The sequence below is a fragment of the Cupressus sempervirens genome, chromosome 3 (genome assembly GCF_028749045.1).
Source record: "Cupressus sempervirens isolate cs-2001-9-10 chromosome 3, ASM2874904v1, whole genome shotgun sequence".
NCBI lineage: Eukaryota > Viridiplantae > Streptophyta > Pinopsida > Cupressales > Cupressaceae > Cupressus > Cupressus sempervirens.
Window position 1 is genome coordinate 286,641,496 of NC_143120.1, and position 14,972 is coordinate 286,656,467.

Here is a 14,972-nt window from a genome sequence, read left to right on the forward strand (position 1 = left end):
GGCATGTATTGCCAATCTGTATCTCTACAGTTTCTTCAAGATTGGTCAGGTCCCACGCAAACCTTGCATTGTGGTTGGGCTGAAAATACTTGTCTGCTTCAGTACAGAGCACCCTCTCTAGAGAGGAGTCAATATTGTTAAAAGATGACCAGTAAGACAATGAATGTGGAGATGGTTTTGGCACACTATGACAGGAGTTCATGAAACCCTTGGGCCCAATGGTGGTATTGACAGAAGTTCATGAAATCTTTGGGCTTAAATGTGGAGATGGTTTCAGCACACAGAAGTTCATAAAATCTTTGGGCTTAAATGTGGAGATGGTTTCAGCGCACTATGACAGTAATTCCCCATCCTCCCTTGGTAATTATGGTTTGTGTTATGAGCAAATCAACTAGCCTAATCTTGTTAAGGCACAATAATGCATAATAATGTACAATGATGCAGGTTAATCAGGTAATCCATAGTAGGAGACATTACATGAGGATTGCCATCTAAAACAAGTGTTAGGAAGATTGATATATTAAAAAAGGTTGCACATGGCATGTATTGCCAATCTGTATCTCTACAGTTTCTTCAAGATTGGTCAGGTCCCACGCAAACCTTGCATTGTGGTTGGGCTGAATAAACTTGTCTGCTTCAGTACAGAGCACCATCTCTAGAGAGGAGTCAATATTGTTAAAAATATGACCAGTAAGACGATGATAAACTAGGAATTTCAACTCACATAGGCATGTTAAGAGCGTGATGGTTAGACAAAACAAAATCCTCAGTCAAGGGGAGAGACTTAAATTGAGTTATAGACATTCAAGGGCCGTTGTGTTGAAGGATGGTGTCTGCATGCTAGCTTTTGCAAAGTGAAGGTGGAAAGTACATACAGTCAAGTTTTGGCTAGCATCTAGTTGAACACCATGGGGGACCCAAGTAGAATTCTTTCAACTCCGTAGCATGCTTTTTGATGGAATCTATCAAAAATAATTTGAGCATAAATTGCTGTAATCACTTGCGTGAATTATCAAAGTTCGGTACAAAAGTACATCATCTTGGGAGTTCCAAGGCACTCTAGGAATAATTTGGAATAAACTTGAAAAGTTTCTTTGCAGGGGACACGAGGTGTAACTGCACTACCTATGGCTTCAGCATTAACAGCCAGAGAGAAAAGCCTTGGGCACCATTATAAAGCAAGCTAAATATCCAAAAGGTGAGAAAAAACTTCTATAATATATGTAGGGAATATAAAGATCTGCCATGGTATTAGGAAACATTGTGATCAGGCAAAGGCCAAACCAGCTTATCTACTCTAGTTCACAGTTACACAATCTTGAAAAAAAAAAGTTAAGAGCAATATGAAGAATGAAAAGCACAAGAGTGCATTTTTCATAAACAAAATGTTCCAAAGCCTTGTCAATAATGGAAAATTTATTCCTAATTAGGATGAATCAAGCCGAGACTCTAAACGCTACAGGTTTAATCCCTAATGATTTTTCATAATGTTGCTTCTTCCTGAAAGCTTGCAACAATGCATTTTACAGGAAGTGATGTTTCAAAATGTCGTAAATAATGAAAAATTAATGAGCAAAAATAGGAGTAGACTGCAAGCATTCAACTCTGACTAGTTTATTTTGGTTAGTATCAACACTAGTATGCTGTTGGAAGCTTGCAAGAATGAATATTTAAGAAAAATATTCTAGGCAGTAGACTCTCTTCAGAGCTTCTTGTCCAAGGTTTTGCTGTCCTGGTAAACTGTAACACCTTTACAGGCAATATCCATTTAGTGATAAATAAAACCAATAAATTTGTGTGACATTAATTTATGAGCTAGAAGACTTATCTATAAAGATCTGAATGGAAATGCATAAATCAACTTTGAAGGGATGCGTTACGTGAATTTCTTAATTAGTGTATCTGTATAAAAATCTGAAGTGGTTAGCAAATCATCCATGTGGGGTGTCATGGATTTACCTGATGGGTGGCAGGGGAGTTAGTAAATAGGAAGGGGTCGGCCAATTATTTTAAGATTAGATAAACCAAAATCTTATTTTGTTTTTCATTGCACATAAGCTAATGACAGAGCCTTATGGTGAATTGGGTTTTCAAAAGCACTTTCATCAGCTTTCCAAGGTGATATTGCCACTCCAACTATTTTTCCTATTTCCACCTAGATGTGCCTCGAGTGGCCACCGTCTCTTGAAAAGTGTTAGTGGCAGATATGACCCTTCAACTTTCTCAAAAGATTCAATGATATACCCGGAAGAGGTGGTGCAGACCAATGTTTTCTGTTGAGTATAAGATTGGAATCTAGGCAAATTTGAAATGAGTTGCCAAGTTTAAAGTGCTTTTTTAATAACTCTTTAATATTGTTAAGTTTTACTAGCATGGCCTATCAATGCACCCACCCACTTTGTGCAAGTTTCAAAACAGTTTTGAGAACTGCAGAATATCTGCACACATTTACAAGCATTAACCCTTAATGCTAATAGGCATCATTCTGTCAGCCCTTTCATTTTGATGGAATTTTTACAACAAATAACAGGAAAATTGTTCACAACTTAAGAATCAAGATATACAAATTCCAGATCCTAAGCTTTAAAACACTAATAATAATAATATGAGCTTTTGCTTGGTAATCTAAATTTAAAAGAATGCTAGTAGAGTTAAAATTGTGCCATATAAACAGTCTGAATACTTAAAATTTCTGCCCAAATCAATAAGAATAGCCCAGAACTACTCATTGAACTTTCAAATAATGTTACGGTGAACTAAATATCTAGGCATAATTCTCTTCGGGTCTTTCTTTGATTGCTTTACTGATTCATGCGCAGTATTGCCAAAAGCTTCTTTGTAAGTTTGATTTTGGAGACGCACAAAGTTCTCGCAAATAATTTTGTTACCAGGAACTGGTTTATGGATTTCAATCTCTAAACAATTAAGTTGGTAGATATTTTAATTATAATTTAGGTCCTTGTTTCTTACATCTGAATATATGACATCCATTTGAAGGTCTTCAATACGATAAAAATCATTCAATAGTTATAAATGTTTACTTCTGGATATAACTGTTGCCTGCATTACAGATTATGCTAATGCTATAGCGAAATTTAAATCTATAAATAATTTTCTTTTCTTCATTTCTCACTAGTTTACAGACCTACATGGACTTTTGATAAATACTTGTTTGTGTACCAGAGGATGGAGGGGTTATCTGGGAAAAGTCCAGTAGTGAAAAATCTCGTAAGTAGTCTTTTGAGAAAGACTTGTTTGCTGTCTTGCGGCACCAAGTATCTAATAACACAAGATTTCTATTGTATTAGTTAATATTTTTTACTGGCACTTAATATCTTTTTTGTCCTCATGGACGATGCATATTGTCCACTACAATTTTGGCTTCTTGTTGAAAGAAGAGTGTATACAGTTTTTGTAAACTTGTGGTGAGTAGAATGATGTAAAAATTAATGAACAGAAATGTTCTGATATAATATCTTTAATTCTTTGATGTTTAAAACATCATGATTTCATCAAACAAAAGTGGGTGGCATGGCCTTATCCTAGGTTACACCCAGTCACAGGTAATTGCAAGGATCTGTGAGCGATGGACAGCATTGAAACAAAAAAAAGCAACATAAGCAAATGAGTAGACAGGCAAAGACCTTAGCATAATGAGTTATAAAGTGTTAATTTCATTGTCATTTAAATTCGAGGAAAGATGATTTATGAACCAATGAAAATTGGGATATTCTTATAAAGTAGAATTCTGCTTGTTGATAATCAATGTACATATAGTTATAAAGTGGATTTGGTCATTACAGGGTTGCAATTGTCAGATGAATCATGAAATTAAAAATTTCAGTCTTCAAATTTGAATAATGTCCCTTAGAATAAAAGTGACTGCCCATAGGAGTGAACTATTATGACTTAAACCACTGACAAAATTTGTCCCATATTTCTCTTGAATAACAGATTTGATTTGTTTAGTTAAATTGCATTTCATGATAATATCATTCTCAAATTGGGAGCTTCCTGTATTGTTATTCAAGGCATGCAACTCAAAGTTGTTGCAGCAGGCTTCTTCAGGAAAGATTAAATGTGTTGGAAAGTAGATCCCACCAGAATAAATTTGCTAAAATTATTCTGAACTACACTTGATCATAGAATTGGTTTCTGTAGATTTTTTAGCTTTTACAAATTGAAAGGAGAAACTAATTTTGGTGGAGATTAGTTGTATGTTTTATATCACATTCTGCCATCTTGGCCTTTAAATTACGGTAGGCATATGGCTTTCAAATGCTGGCTCTTTTTGGCTGTTATTTTTCTTTTGTAATTTTATATTTCTTAGAGGTTTTTTCTCTGCCTGGATTCTGAACGCAATAACTTTGTATCATAAACTCTATGGCTTTGGGTTTACTAAAAGGTAATGCATTTGCGACGAGGGCTAATACTTTCAACCATTGAGAAAATAAGATATTCCATTCCTTTTTTGACAATTAGCGATTACATTTTTGATATTGGTAAAAAATCTGTCATAATCTAGATGTAAAATCTTTTAATACCCTGTGCCATGTGGTATATCAGGAATCTTCATGCAGAATCATCATTTGACATGATGACTACTAATATAGAATCCCATACATCTTCAACTTGATGGACCCAAGTGACTATATATAGTTCCCCAATTGGATAAATTGGATCAAATCAGTTGACAAATAGTTATCTGCTTCCTCGATCAGATGGCCCCTGGATGACAAGCACGCATTGGGAGAACTGTTTGAGAAGCCATGTCACCATAGCAAATCTTCAACATTTGGTTCTTGTGCCAGCCAAGTCACATAGAATGCCAATGGCTGTCATTATCATATTTTCTTCTATGTGAAAGCCAAGCCATCTAGAATCCCGTCTGTAGTCTGTGTCATGTTCTCACTGCCCTTTTCTTGAGAAACTCACTTGAGGAATTATTTACTATGACATGCATTATGTATTAGCAACTCAGCTATAGGTGAAATTTTTTAAATCTTGATTTTGCTTTAAGAATTTAGCTATGCAATCGATTAACATTGACAATTGTTGCTTTCCCAGCATTTACTGGCTCTAATAACTCTGGCATACCCTAAGGCCTAAAGCATAGGTATTGCATAGGTTAGAATCTAGATACTTATAGTACAGTATCTTTCAAACATTGTCATGTCCCCCATAAAAAAAAAAGAAATTATTTAATTTAAGGGAAATTATAATGATTAAACTAAAACAAAGAAAACAGTCCAAGACAGCAATTTCCTAAAATAAAATATAGAATGTAGTAAGGTTCAAGAATCGTGACTCTTTTAAAAGGGCAGAATAATGAATAGGCATGACTCCTCCCTCATATGAAAAGACATAAAAGGGACAGATTTATTTGAAATGGGCATCCAGAAAGGGATCAATATGGAATGAAATTGGAAAGTTATCTCTTCTTTTAATACACAAGGACTGATATTTAAGAAGAGAGAAGAACACATTTAATCAATCTGAATAAGAGATAAACATCTGAATGTATGCAGCAGAACAGACTGCTATAAGGCAAACACTAGACTTGTAGACTAATATAATGCATAATGGTTTGGCTGACTAAAATTGGTAAATCATTTGTTAGGAAGTAGAATACTACACATCGCTACTATATATTTAAGAGATATTAGTATACTCCAGCGATCCCTTAATGACTCACTATAGCTCCTTAAGAGGATACGTTGGTTTTGTGTAGGAAGAGGCAGAGTAAATCCTCACAAGGTAGGTGAATCCCAAGATGGGATATGGACAAGTTCCCGAATCCTTGAGGGAGCCTACTTTTAAATTGGTGTCCAAGCGTCCAATGACAAGGAAATCTCCATCCTCCTTAGCGTTGATGTTTAGGAGAGAGCTAAGGAATTGGGGCTTAAAGTATATTGTCTGTCAAATATATTATGAATCATTAATCCAATTTAATTGCATAGTGATGCATGTTAATCATTGGGAATTGACAGCCTCTTAGCAGGGTAAGGTTGAATCAATGAATCATCCCAGTCAGTGGAACTAAAGTCTAAATGAGAGAACTCTGGACCCTACAAAATATGGATAACACAATCAATACTCCTAGGGCCAATCAAACTAATTGGAGGGATGCCATTTCCAATCACTCAGAAAATAACAGAACTGTTGAAATGTGTAGTTGGTTTCAAGATGATTTGATGATCTAGCAAATAAGACTTGTGAGGAAAAGAAAGGTTAGACAAAAATGTCAATTAGTAGGAAATAAATTATTGTTGGTATCAGCTTGGATATGTAAACTGTAAATATAATCATATCCTATCACCATATTGGATCCAAATACAAGATATTTTCAACACGTGATTGTGCATATACATAATGCAGGTGTGATAGCAACACGGGCATAATATTGATACCAAAGATTGCATAAAGGAATGAAGGCCAACACAAATCTATGTTCATATCCAAGACAGATAGCATCATTTTTCAAGGCAAGTTTATGCAAGTCTACAATGATGGTTGAATCCCTTTCATAATGGCACCAAAACTGTGACTTGTTCAGAATTCAGGTTTTCTTAAGTAAGTTTGTAATGCATTTCTCTTGTTCATAAGCCTGGTTTGAGGATTATATGGAGACCTTTCTTGGTTGTTTGAAGTTCTTTGATTTCTTGTTCGATTTATGCACAGGTCTGTATCACTCATAAAAATAAATTACTGAGTAACTGCTACGTATTATAGTGATAGTTTTGTTTTAATTACTGATCATCAGAGAGCAGTGATGTAAAAACAATGAAATAGCGATCAGCAAGCAAGAATAACCAATTACTCTTAAGATAGCGCTTTGTATTTTTAGTCAAAGACAGATTCGTGAATGAAGATTAGCAGTGACTGAATTATAAACGACTTCCTTAAGAATACATAGCAGCGATAAACAGAGATGAAGATTATATTGCATTATGTGATTATTAATAAGTTGTTATAAACAATAAACAGTTAAGGCAGTGAACTTCTATATAGGAGATGTTACTTTTCTTGAAGGTGGTGCAACTTATTCCTTGAAAGGTGCGACTTGTAATGGGATAATAAAGATATGTTAATATACTGATTTTACCTTAAGGAGGCATGCTTATGTTTTAGAAAAAAGGAATTTAGGTTTGCAGCAAATTGTAATAATATCACAGACAGCAACAGCTATCTTTTGAAGAATTGTGAGTTTAAACCTTAGTTACCGGTTCGAGTTCGGTTCAAAATACGGGTTCGAAGAACCGGTTCACCGGTACGGCAGAATATGGATAACACAATCAATACTCCTAGGCCCAATCAAACTAATTGGAGGGATGCCATTTCCAATCACTCAGAAAATAACAGAACTGTTGAAATGTGTAGTTGGTTTCAAGATGATTTGATGGTCTAGCAAATAAGACTTGTGAGGAAAAGAAAGGTTAGACAAAAATGTCAATTAGTAGGAAATAAATTATTGTTGGTATCAGCTTGGATATGTAAACCGTAAATATAATCATATCCTATCACCATATTGGATCCAAATACAAGATATTTTCAACACGTGATTGTGCATATACATAATGCAGGTGTGATAGCAACACGGGCATAATATTGATACCAAAGATTGCATAAAGGAATGAAGGCCAACACAAATCTACGTTCATATCCAAGACAGATTGCATCATCTTTCAAGGCAAGTTTATGCAAGTCTACAATGATGGTTGAATCCCTTTCATAATGGCACCAAAACTGTGACTTGTTCAGAATTCAGGTTTTCTTAAGTAAGTTTGTAATGGATTTCTAATCTTGTTCATAAGCCTGGTTTGAGGATTATATGGAGACCTTTCTTGGTTGTTTGAAGTTCTTTGATTTCTTGTTCGATTTATGCACAGGTCTATATCACTCATAAAAATAAATTACTGAGTAACTGCTACTTATTATAGTGATAGTTTTGTTTTAATTACCGATCATCAGAGAGCAGTGATGTGAAAACAATGAAATAGTGATCAGCAAGCAAGAATAACCAATTACTCTTAAGATAGCGCTTTGTATTTTTAGTCAAAGACAGATTCATGAATGAAGATTAGCAGTGACTGAATTATAAACGACTTCCTTAAGAATACATAGCAGCGATAAACAGAGATGAAGATTATATTGCATTATGTGATTATTAATAAGTTGTTATAAACAATAAACAGTTAAGGCAGTGAACTTCTATATAGGAGATGTTACTTTTCTTGAAGGTGGTGCAACTTATTCCTTGAAAGGTGCGACTTGTAATGGGATAATAAAGATATGTTAATATACCGATTTTACCTTGAGGCATGCTTATGTTTTAGAAAAAAGTAATTTAGGTTTGCAGCAAATTGTAGTAATATCACAGACAGCAACAGCTATCTTTTGAAGAATTGTGAGTTTAAACCTTAGTTACCGGTTCGAGTTTGGTTTGAAATACGGGCTCGAAGAACCGGTTCACGGGTACGGCAAAATTTTGGAAAGGGTTTTGGGTTCGTTTGAGTTTGTTCGTACAAAAACATGTAAGAATTATAAAAAATTATATATATACATATTTATGAAGCCTAGAAGCATAGAGTATCATAAAATCATATGATGTAAACTCCACCTTGCACAAACTTCTTTTGCTCAATCACCTATTTGCTCACAAAATCACCTATTGCACACCACAAATGATGTTAGAAGCCAAAATAACCTACTTACATTCATGTTTTAGGGCAACTGTAACTCAAAAAATATAAAATTCACCCAAATTTGATTTGGGCAGCCAAAATTTGATTTGGGCAGCCAAAATTTGCCCGGGTTCGAATTCTGGACTGCCGGTTCGAACCAGCCCAGGGAAATCCGAACCCTAATCGAAACTGGGTTGAACCGGACCTGTATTTTGAACCGGTTCGAACCCAGGCAGGGTTCTGGGGCCAAAACGGCAAACCCGGGTAACTAAGGTTTAAACAATAAAGAATAGCAAGTTGGCACTCTGTTTATTAGAGACAAGCAGCTATTACAAAGTAATATGGTCTGTGATTGAGAAAATATATACAGCAGTGATAAAGGGTACGATAGTAATGGAAGGTGCAAATATTTAAAAGAAAATGAGATACGATTTGTAAAGAAAGAAATATAATTATTGTCATAACTAAAACCTACAATTAATAAGTTATAGGATACGCCCCTTAAAATTTAAATGAAGTATCCGTTCAAAAGGATATATATGACCGTTTGCGATTTGAAGATATAAATAGAGATTAATATGAGAATTGAAAAAGGTGTGTGGAATAACAGATAAGATAAGATGAATAAAGATGATAGCTCATATGTGAAAAGTTGCCTCTTTTGGTAATGGGGTATGTTGAAGTAATACAGAAGAAGATGAATGGGAAGTGTGTAAGCACCTCAATATAATATCTTATGCAGGTTTGAGTAAAGAACTCTAGCAGGTTTATAAGAAGAGTATTTGCAGAGTTAAAGAATAAAAGTACATAAAGGGGGACTGCATTAAATTTGAGAGATAGAATTTGTATATAAAAACTGAGCAAGTGTTGGGCAGACCAAAGTGGTTCCTTGAAGACACAATTGATGCAAAAGAGAATTGATTTGCTTTCTTCTATCTGAAAAGGCATGACTTATTATTAGAATAAAAGATAATTAGAATGTAGTTAAACTGAAATAAAAAACAGTTCAAGACAGCTATTTTCTAAAATAAAAGATAATTACAATGTAGTTAAGGCTTAAGAATTGTGACTATTTTTAAAGGGCAAACCAATGAAAAGGTATGACTCCTCCCTCAAATGAGAAGAGATAAGAGGGACAAGGATTCATTTGAAATGGGCATCCAGAAAGGGATCGGTATGGAGTGGAATTGGAAACTTATATCTTCTTTTAATCCATAAGGATCAATATTGAAGAAGAAAGCATAAGACATTCAATCAACCAGGATTGATAGATATCTGAATGCAAGCAGCACATCTGACTAATATAAGGCAAACAGTAGACTATATACTGATTTAATGTATAATGATTTGGCTGACAATGATTGGTATCTCAGTTGTTAGGAAGTAGATTACTACACATTGCTACTTATATATATATATTCCATAACATAGGTGATATTAGTAACCCCCTAAGAGGATAGGTTGGTGTTGTGTATGGAGAGGTAGAATAAATCCTCACAAGGTAGGTGAATCCCAAGATGAAATATGAACGGGGTCCTGAAGTCTTCAGGGAGCCTTATTGTAGATTGGTGTCCAAGTGATGACAAGTAATCCTCATCCTCCTTAGGGTTGATATTTAGGAGAGAAGTAAGTTATCGGGGCTTAAGCATGTTAACTGTCAAATGTATTATGAATCACTAATCTGATTTAAATGCATATCGATGCATGTTAATCGTTGGAATTGACAGCCAATTAGTAGGAAACATTATAGAGACATTAAACTGCAATGCTGAACTTCTAAAATCTTCCATATGCATAAGGTAATCTTGCCCTATACATTTTGAATACAGGTAAACAGACAACTACCTACATAGTTTGCACATACAGAGTACCAGAATACTGCATTACAAAATGCCCTTGAAACAAAATAGGGCCAGAACAGATGTCAAAAATTTCAGCACTCCTTCCATTTCTTGAGCATGTCCTCCCGAGACTCATTGTGAATGAACATGTCACCGCGTGTATCCACTTTGCTCTTCTTTTCCTCCCTTGCAGGCTGAACTGACACCTCCCCACCCTCTTCTGGATACAATTGGGTCACCGACTTCTTTGGTGTGTGTTTCATTGTCCACTCCCACTCTGCTTCCAAAAGCTCCATCACCACTGCCTCATCATGAATGAAAAGCAACAATTCCTCCCAGCCCTTTTGAGCTTCTTCAATCCTTTGTTCCTTCGGTTTTGACGAGCTCCAAACATGAAAGGGTTGAAAATCCTTTGTGGCCCCATAGCAATGCTGACTCCCAGCTCAGACCTTCCCACATAGGCAACGGTCCACCTGATCGGTTAAGTTTAATGCAGAATCACATTACTTTTAAGGCTTCCTCTCTGCTCATTGACAGCTGCAAAGCCCATGCAAAAAGTATGGACGAAATGTCCCAATATGTTCTTGGGCTGAAAGCGGATGACACGAATTCTTCGCTCAAAATCTGCTCCACACACCTCCAGAATCTCTAATTGTCCCATTTAAAAACACTCCTCATCCTTCTGATGGTAATTTCACCTCGAAACCCAGGCAATTGGTTTGGCGAACTAAGGAATAAATTCGCCTCCATTGTTGCAAGTCTGTCAAAATCCACTCACAGCAGCTGTCACTTTCTCTGGCATACCTCACTATCATGGCCTTATAGCTGATTTGCATTCCAGAAAGTTCCTAATTCACTCTGTGAAAAGCCCTTTCCAAAACATAACATCAAATGATTAAAGAATGTAAAACAAATCACTTTTGTTTAGCCTGAACTTCACCAAAACAGATATCTCTGACAGAATAGTTTCACATGGTAAATATGGACTCAAAAGCCATAAATTAATTCCTCCCTAAGTATAGTTTACTGCTACCCCCTGTCCAGTCAATTCTTCCCTATACTTTATATTTAATTAATCTACTCTAATGGTTCCAACTATAAACTCCTCAAGTCTTCTATGATATCATTCTCTATCTGTTCTGGCATTGATACTTCAAAATTGGATAAACTGTCTGCAACTCCTTTTGGTTCTCTCAACACATGAGGTACCTCAACTCCTCAAAGGCTTTTAACAGCATATTAATCCTTTTGATCTGCTTATTCAAGTACCAAGTTCCAAATCTCCTTTAGTGATACCATTAACTATAATCTGTGAATTACCTTCTAAATGTAGTTTCTTAATCCCCAATCTCAATGCCATTTACATAGCTAAAAGAGCAACCATGATCTCAGCTTCATTGTTTGTTCCAACCGGAAGCCATTTTGCTCTAATCATTAGGATATTCCCAGCATCATCCCTAGCTACATATCCAGCCCCGGAAAAACCCAGATTCCCCTTAGAAGTGCTGTCAAAATTACTTTTGGTCCATCCACTTTCTAGGGGTCTCCACAACTCATTTAACCTCCCATCAGATCATGGTTGAACCCTCAAAGGCCCATTGACAGGCCACATTCATCTAATTTTTAATCCTTAACTAGAAGCTCCAATGGTGCAGGAGCACCTATAGGTCAAATAAGGCCTATGAAGTCTTTAGTGTCTAGAAAGGCAATCAAGGATGTAGCAACGCCCTTTAGACCATTTTGGTGTTTATTGAAATTATTTGAAGTCATTCTATAAGGCAAATAAGCCAAATTGTAATTGTAAGGCCAATAGGATGATTGGGTCAAACATGGTCAAACCGGTCCAATAAGAAAGACTAAGGTAGAATGGGAGTTTTTGAGTGTTTTTGGTCATATATGGCACAAATCTGATGTAACAAGGTCCATTAGGGGGTCGTAGTAATAAGATGTAAATTTGTTGCAAAAGTTGCTCAACAACCTATCAACCAAGAAGGTGGCTGATAAAAATCAGTTGTAAACAGTGTAAGGATGCTTAAATACCCTCTTTTGGTTGAGGGGTAGGCAGCGTGTAAAGAATGGAGGAAAGTTATTCAATAAAATGCCATTTCAACGTAATTTTCCTGCTTTTTCTATTGATCAGAGGTTATAAATCCTCACCTTGGATTGTTATTGCCCTGGAACTGTTTGGAGATCAATAAATAATGAACTTTGATTTGGTTGAGGTTTTGAGTTCTGCCATGACTTGTGGATGAAAATTAATACATTTCTTTCAAAATTGCTTTAAAACTCTCACACAAGGGTTTGGTGACAAAAATATTCTTTCCTCCAAATTCTACTGTTCAAAAATCCTCTTTTTCTAGAGTCAACTAGCACTTTGAAGTACCTAACTAATGCAATTGTTTTGAGGTGAAAAGATTGTGTATTTGGCAAGATCCATCAAGCCCTAGGTGGACTGGTTGTGTGAGGTTTAACTGACTGTAACAGTGAATTGTATTATTTGGTTAATTTTAGTTATGATGGAAGTCGCCAAATGTTGAAAGGATTGAAATAAGGTTGTGGCAGATGTAAAGGATCAATTCAAGTAGCACGGGAAGGATCTCAAGCATTATGAGGATGCCATTTCCCCTAATCTGTCCAATTGTTTTGTGAACTGTGACTGTTATTGCAGAGTTTTATAAGTCACCATTATGATTGGGTCTCCTATTATTCCTTGAAGTTTAATGTGATGAACCCTCACATTGGATGGAAATGGCTTATAAGTTCTTTTGAGTCCTTGTGTAGAAAAGATATTATCATACTGACTTGACCATGACAGTGACAGTCATAGTAATATATTGATTCATTAAAGGTCAGATCTGTATGGTTGGGATAAAAAACATTGTGATTGACCTTGAAGTGCATTGAGGTTTTTTTTTTTTTTTGAAGTGTGCATTAGGAAGGTTTGGATCCTTTCATGTGCTACTGTTATGCCACAGTCACAGTGTGACATTCAAATCAGATTGTGAAAAGAAAGAGCCTTTGGTTCCACCAAAGTTTGCGCATTCATATGTCATGTTTGAAAGGGTGCAGGGAGAAAATCTGAATCCATATTGAGAGTTGTCAAGTTGATTCAAGGGTTGAGCATTAGGTGGGTAGAGTAATATTGTCATGAACTGCCTAATAGGTCTAATTGTTAATGTGATCAGTGAATGGGATAGGAGTTGACAGTTCGTTTGAAGGATCCAATTCCATTGGGTGCTTCATGAGTGGAAGTGAAGTGAGTTTAAATGTTTGTGGGTTTGGGTATTCTGATTGCATTCATGGAGGGCATGGTGAATTAGAGATCCAAATATCCCTTGGGGTTTGTGTGATGGAAATGGGAAGCTTCCATTGGGAGTTTGTTCATAAAGCTTTTGTAATCAGCAAATGAATTTGATCCATGTGGTCCTATTTAGAAGGTGTTATGACCATTTAGTGAAGGTTTATTCCAGTGTCAAGTTGGTAAGGTATTTGGGAAGAATTGAATGCTATTTAAGGGCCAAAGAGTAGGTTTTAGTAAAACATTGGAATGAAAGTTTTAATAAAACACCAAATTTTTAACCCTTCACTAGGAGTCCAAATAGAAAGCTCTTACTTCCTCATTCACAACTACCTTGGACTATTCTCCTCAAACTTAATGAAAATCATGGCACATGATCAAAAGTATGCCATATCCATCAAGCCATCTTCTCCCCAAAATGGCTTTGCATGTGTACAATCTCACAATAGAATATCATCTTTAGGCAGTGAGATTGGCCATAAAGCACTTGCATATAATGACCATGCAAACTCCAAACAATTGTTGCTTAAACCAACAAATATAAGAGGGACACTTGCAGTCGTTATTATCCTACACATCTCCATCCTTGCATGAACTGCCATGTACTTTGTGCCTCCAACTGACATATAATGCTATCACTTTCCATAACTATGTACAAATACCATTAAATTTAGGGTGGTGGTCTCTTCGTAGTTATTGTGATAGGATTATCCCAATCTTTTACATCTACTTTCAACCACAAAAAGTCTTGAAGCAATGCCTCTTGATTATAGCTAAAGTCAGCTAGAATATTTTGAACTATATAGCAATGGGAGATCTCGAAGAGAAAGATTTCATACTCCACTATTGCACCTTTTCTAAAATTTTGTTCATATTCTAATTAGGATAATGGCCTTCTAGTTTTGAGTTGTATTATAATTTTCTTCAGTTTATATCTCTCCAAAAGCTAGCTGCATAAGTAGCATTAAGAGCAGCTAATTAAGCTGCTCTTTCTACATTGTTGTTTGCTTTATTTGCCAATGAAATTGAAATACATAGCAAAAAGCCTCCAGGATAATGATAAAGCACATAACTACTTCCTGCTTTGCATAGATTAATTTTGGAGGCCCCATAAAAACTCAACCCTCCACTTGTAAAAACACTCCCCAA

The 14,972-nt window shown here is 35.7% G+C and overlaps 1 protein-coding gene across 4 annotated transcripts in view; it reads left to right on the top strand.

Moving 5' to 3' along the window:
- The window catches only part of LOC149566077 (krueppel-like factor), a 55,499-nt gene that overhangs the window by 23,011 nt on the left and 17,516 nt on the right, over window positions 1–14,972 (top strand). Inside the window, exon 2 of one of the 4 annotated variants that reach the window (XM_089819513.1) lies at window positions 3,184–3,797. The exons of 1 other annotated variant lie outside the window; for it this stretch is intronic. In XM_089819513.1, coding sequence (XP_089675639.1) covers window positions 3,184–3,236 — 53 coding nt within the window. In that variant the 3' untranslated portion in view covers window positions 3,237–3,797. Of the gene's footprint in view, window positions 1–3,136; window positions 3,798–6,378; window positions 6,895–14,972 lie in introns of those variants that run through there. 2 more of the 4 variants (XM_089819511.1, XM_089819514.1) reach the window with 2 other exon arrangements.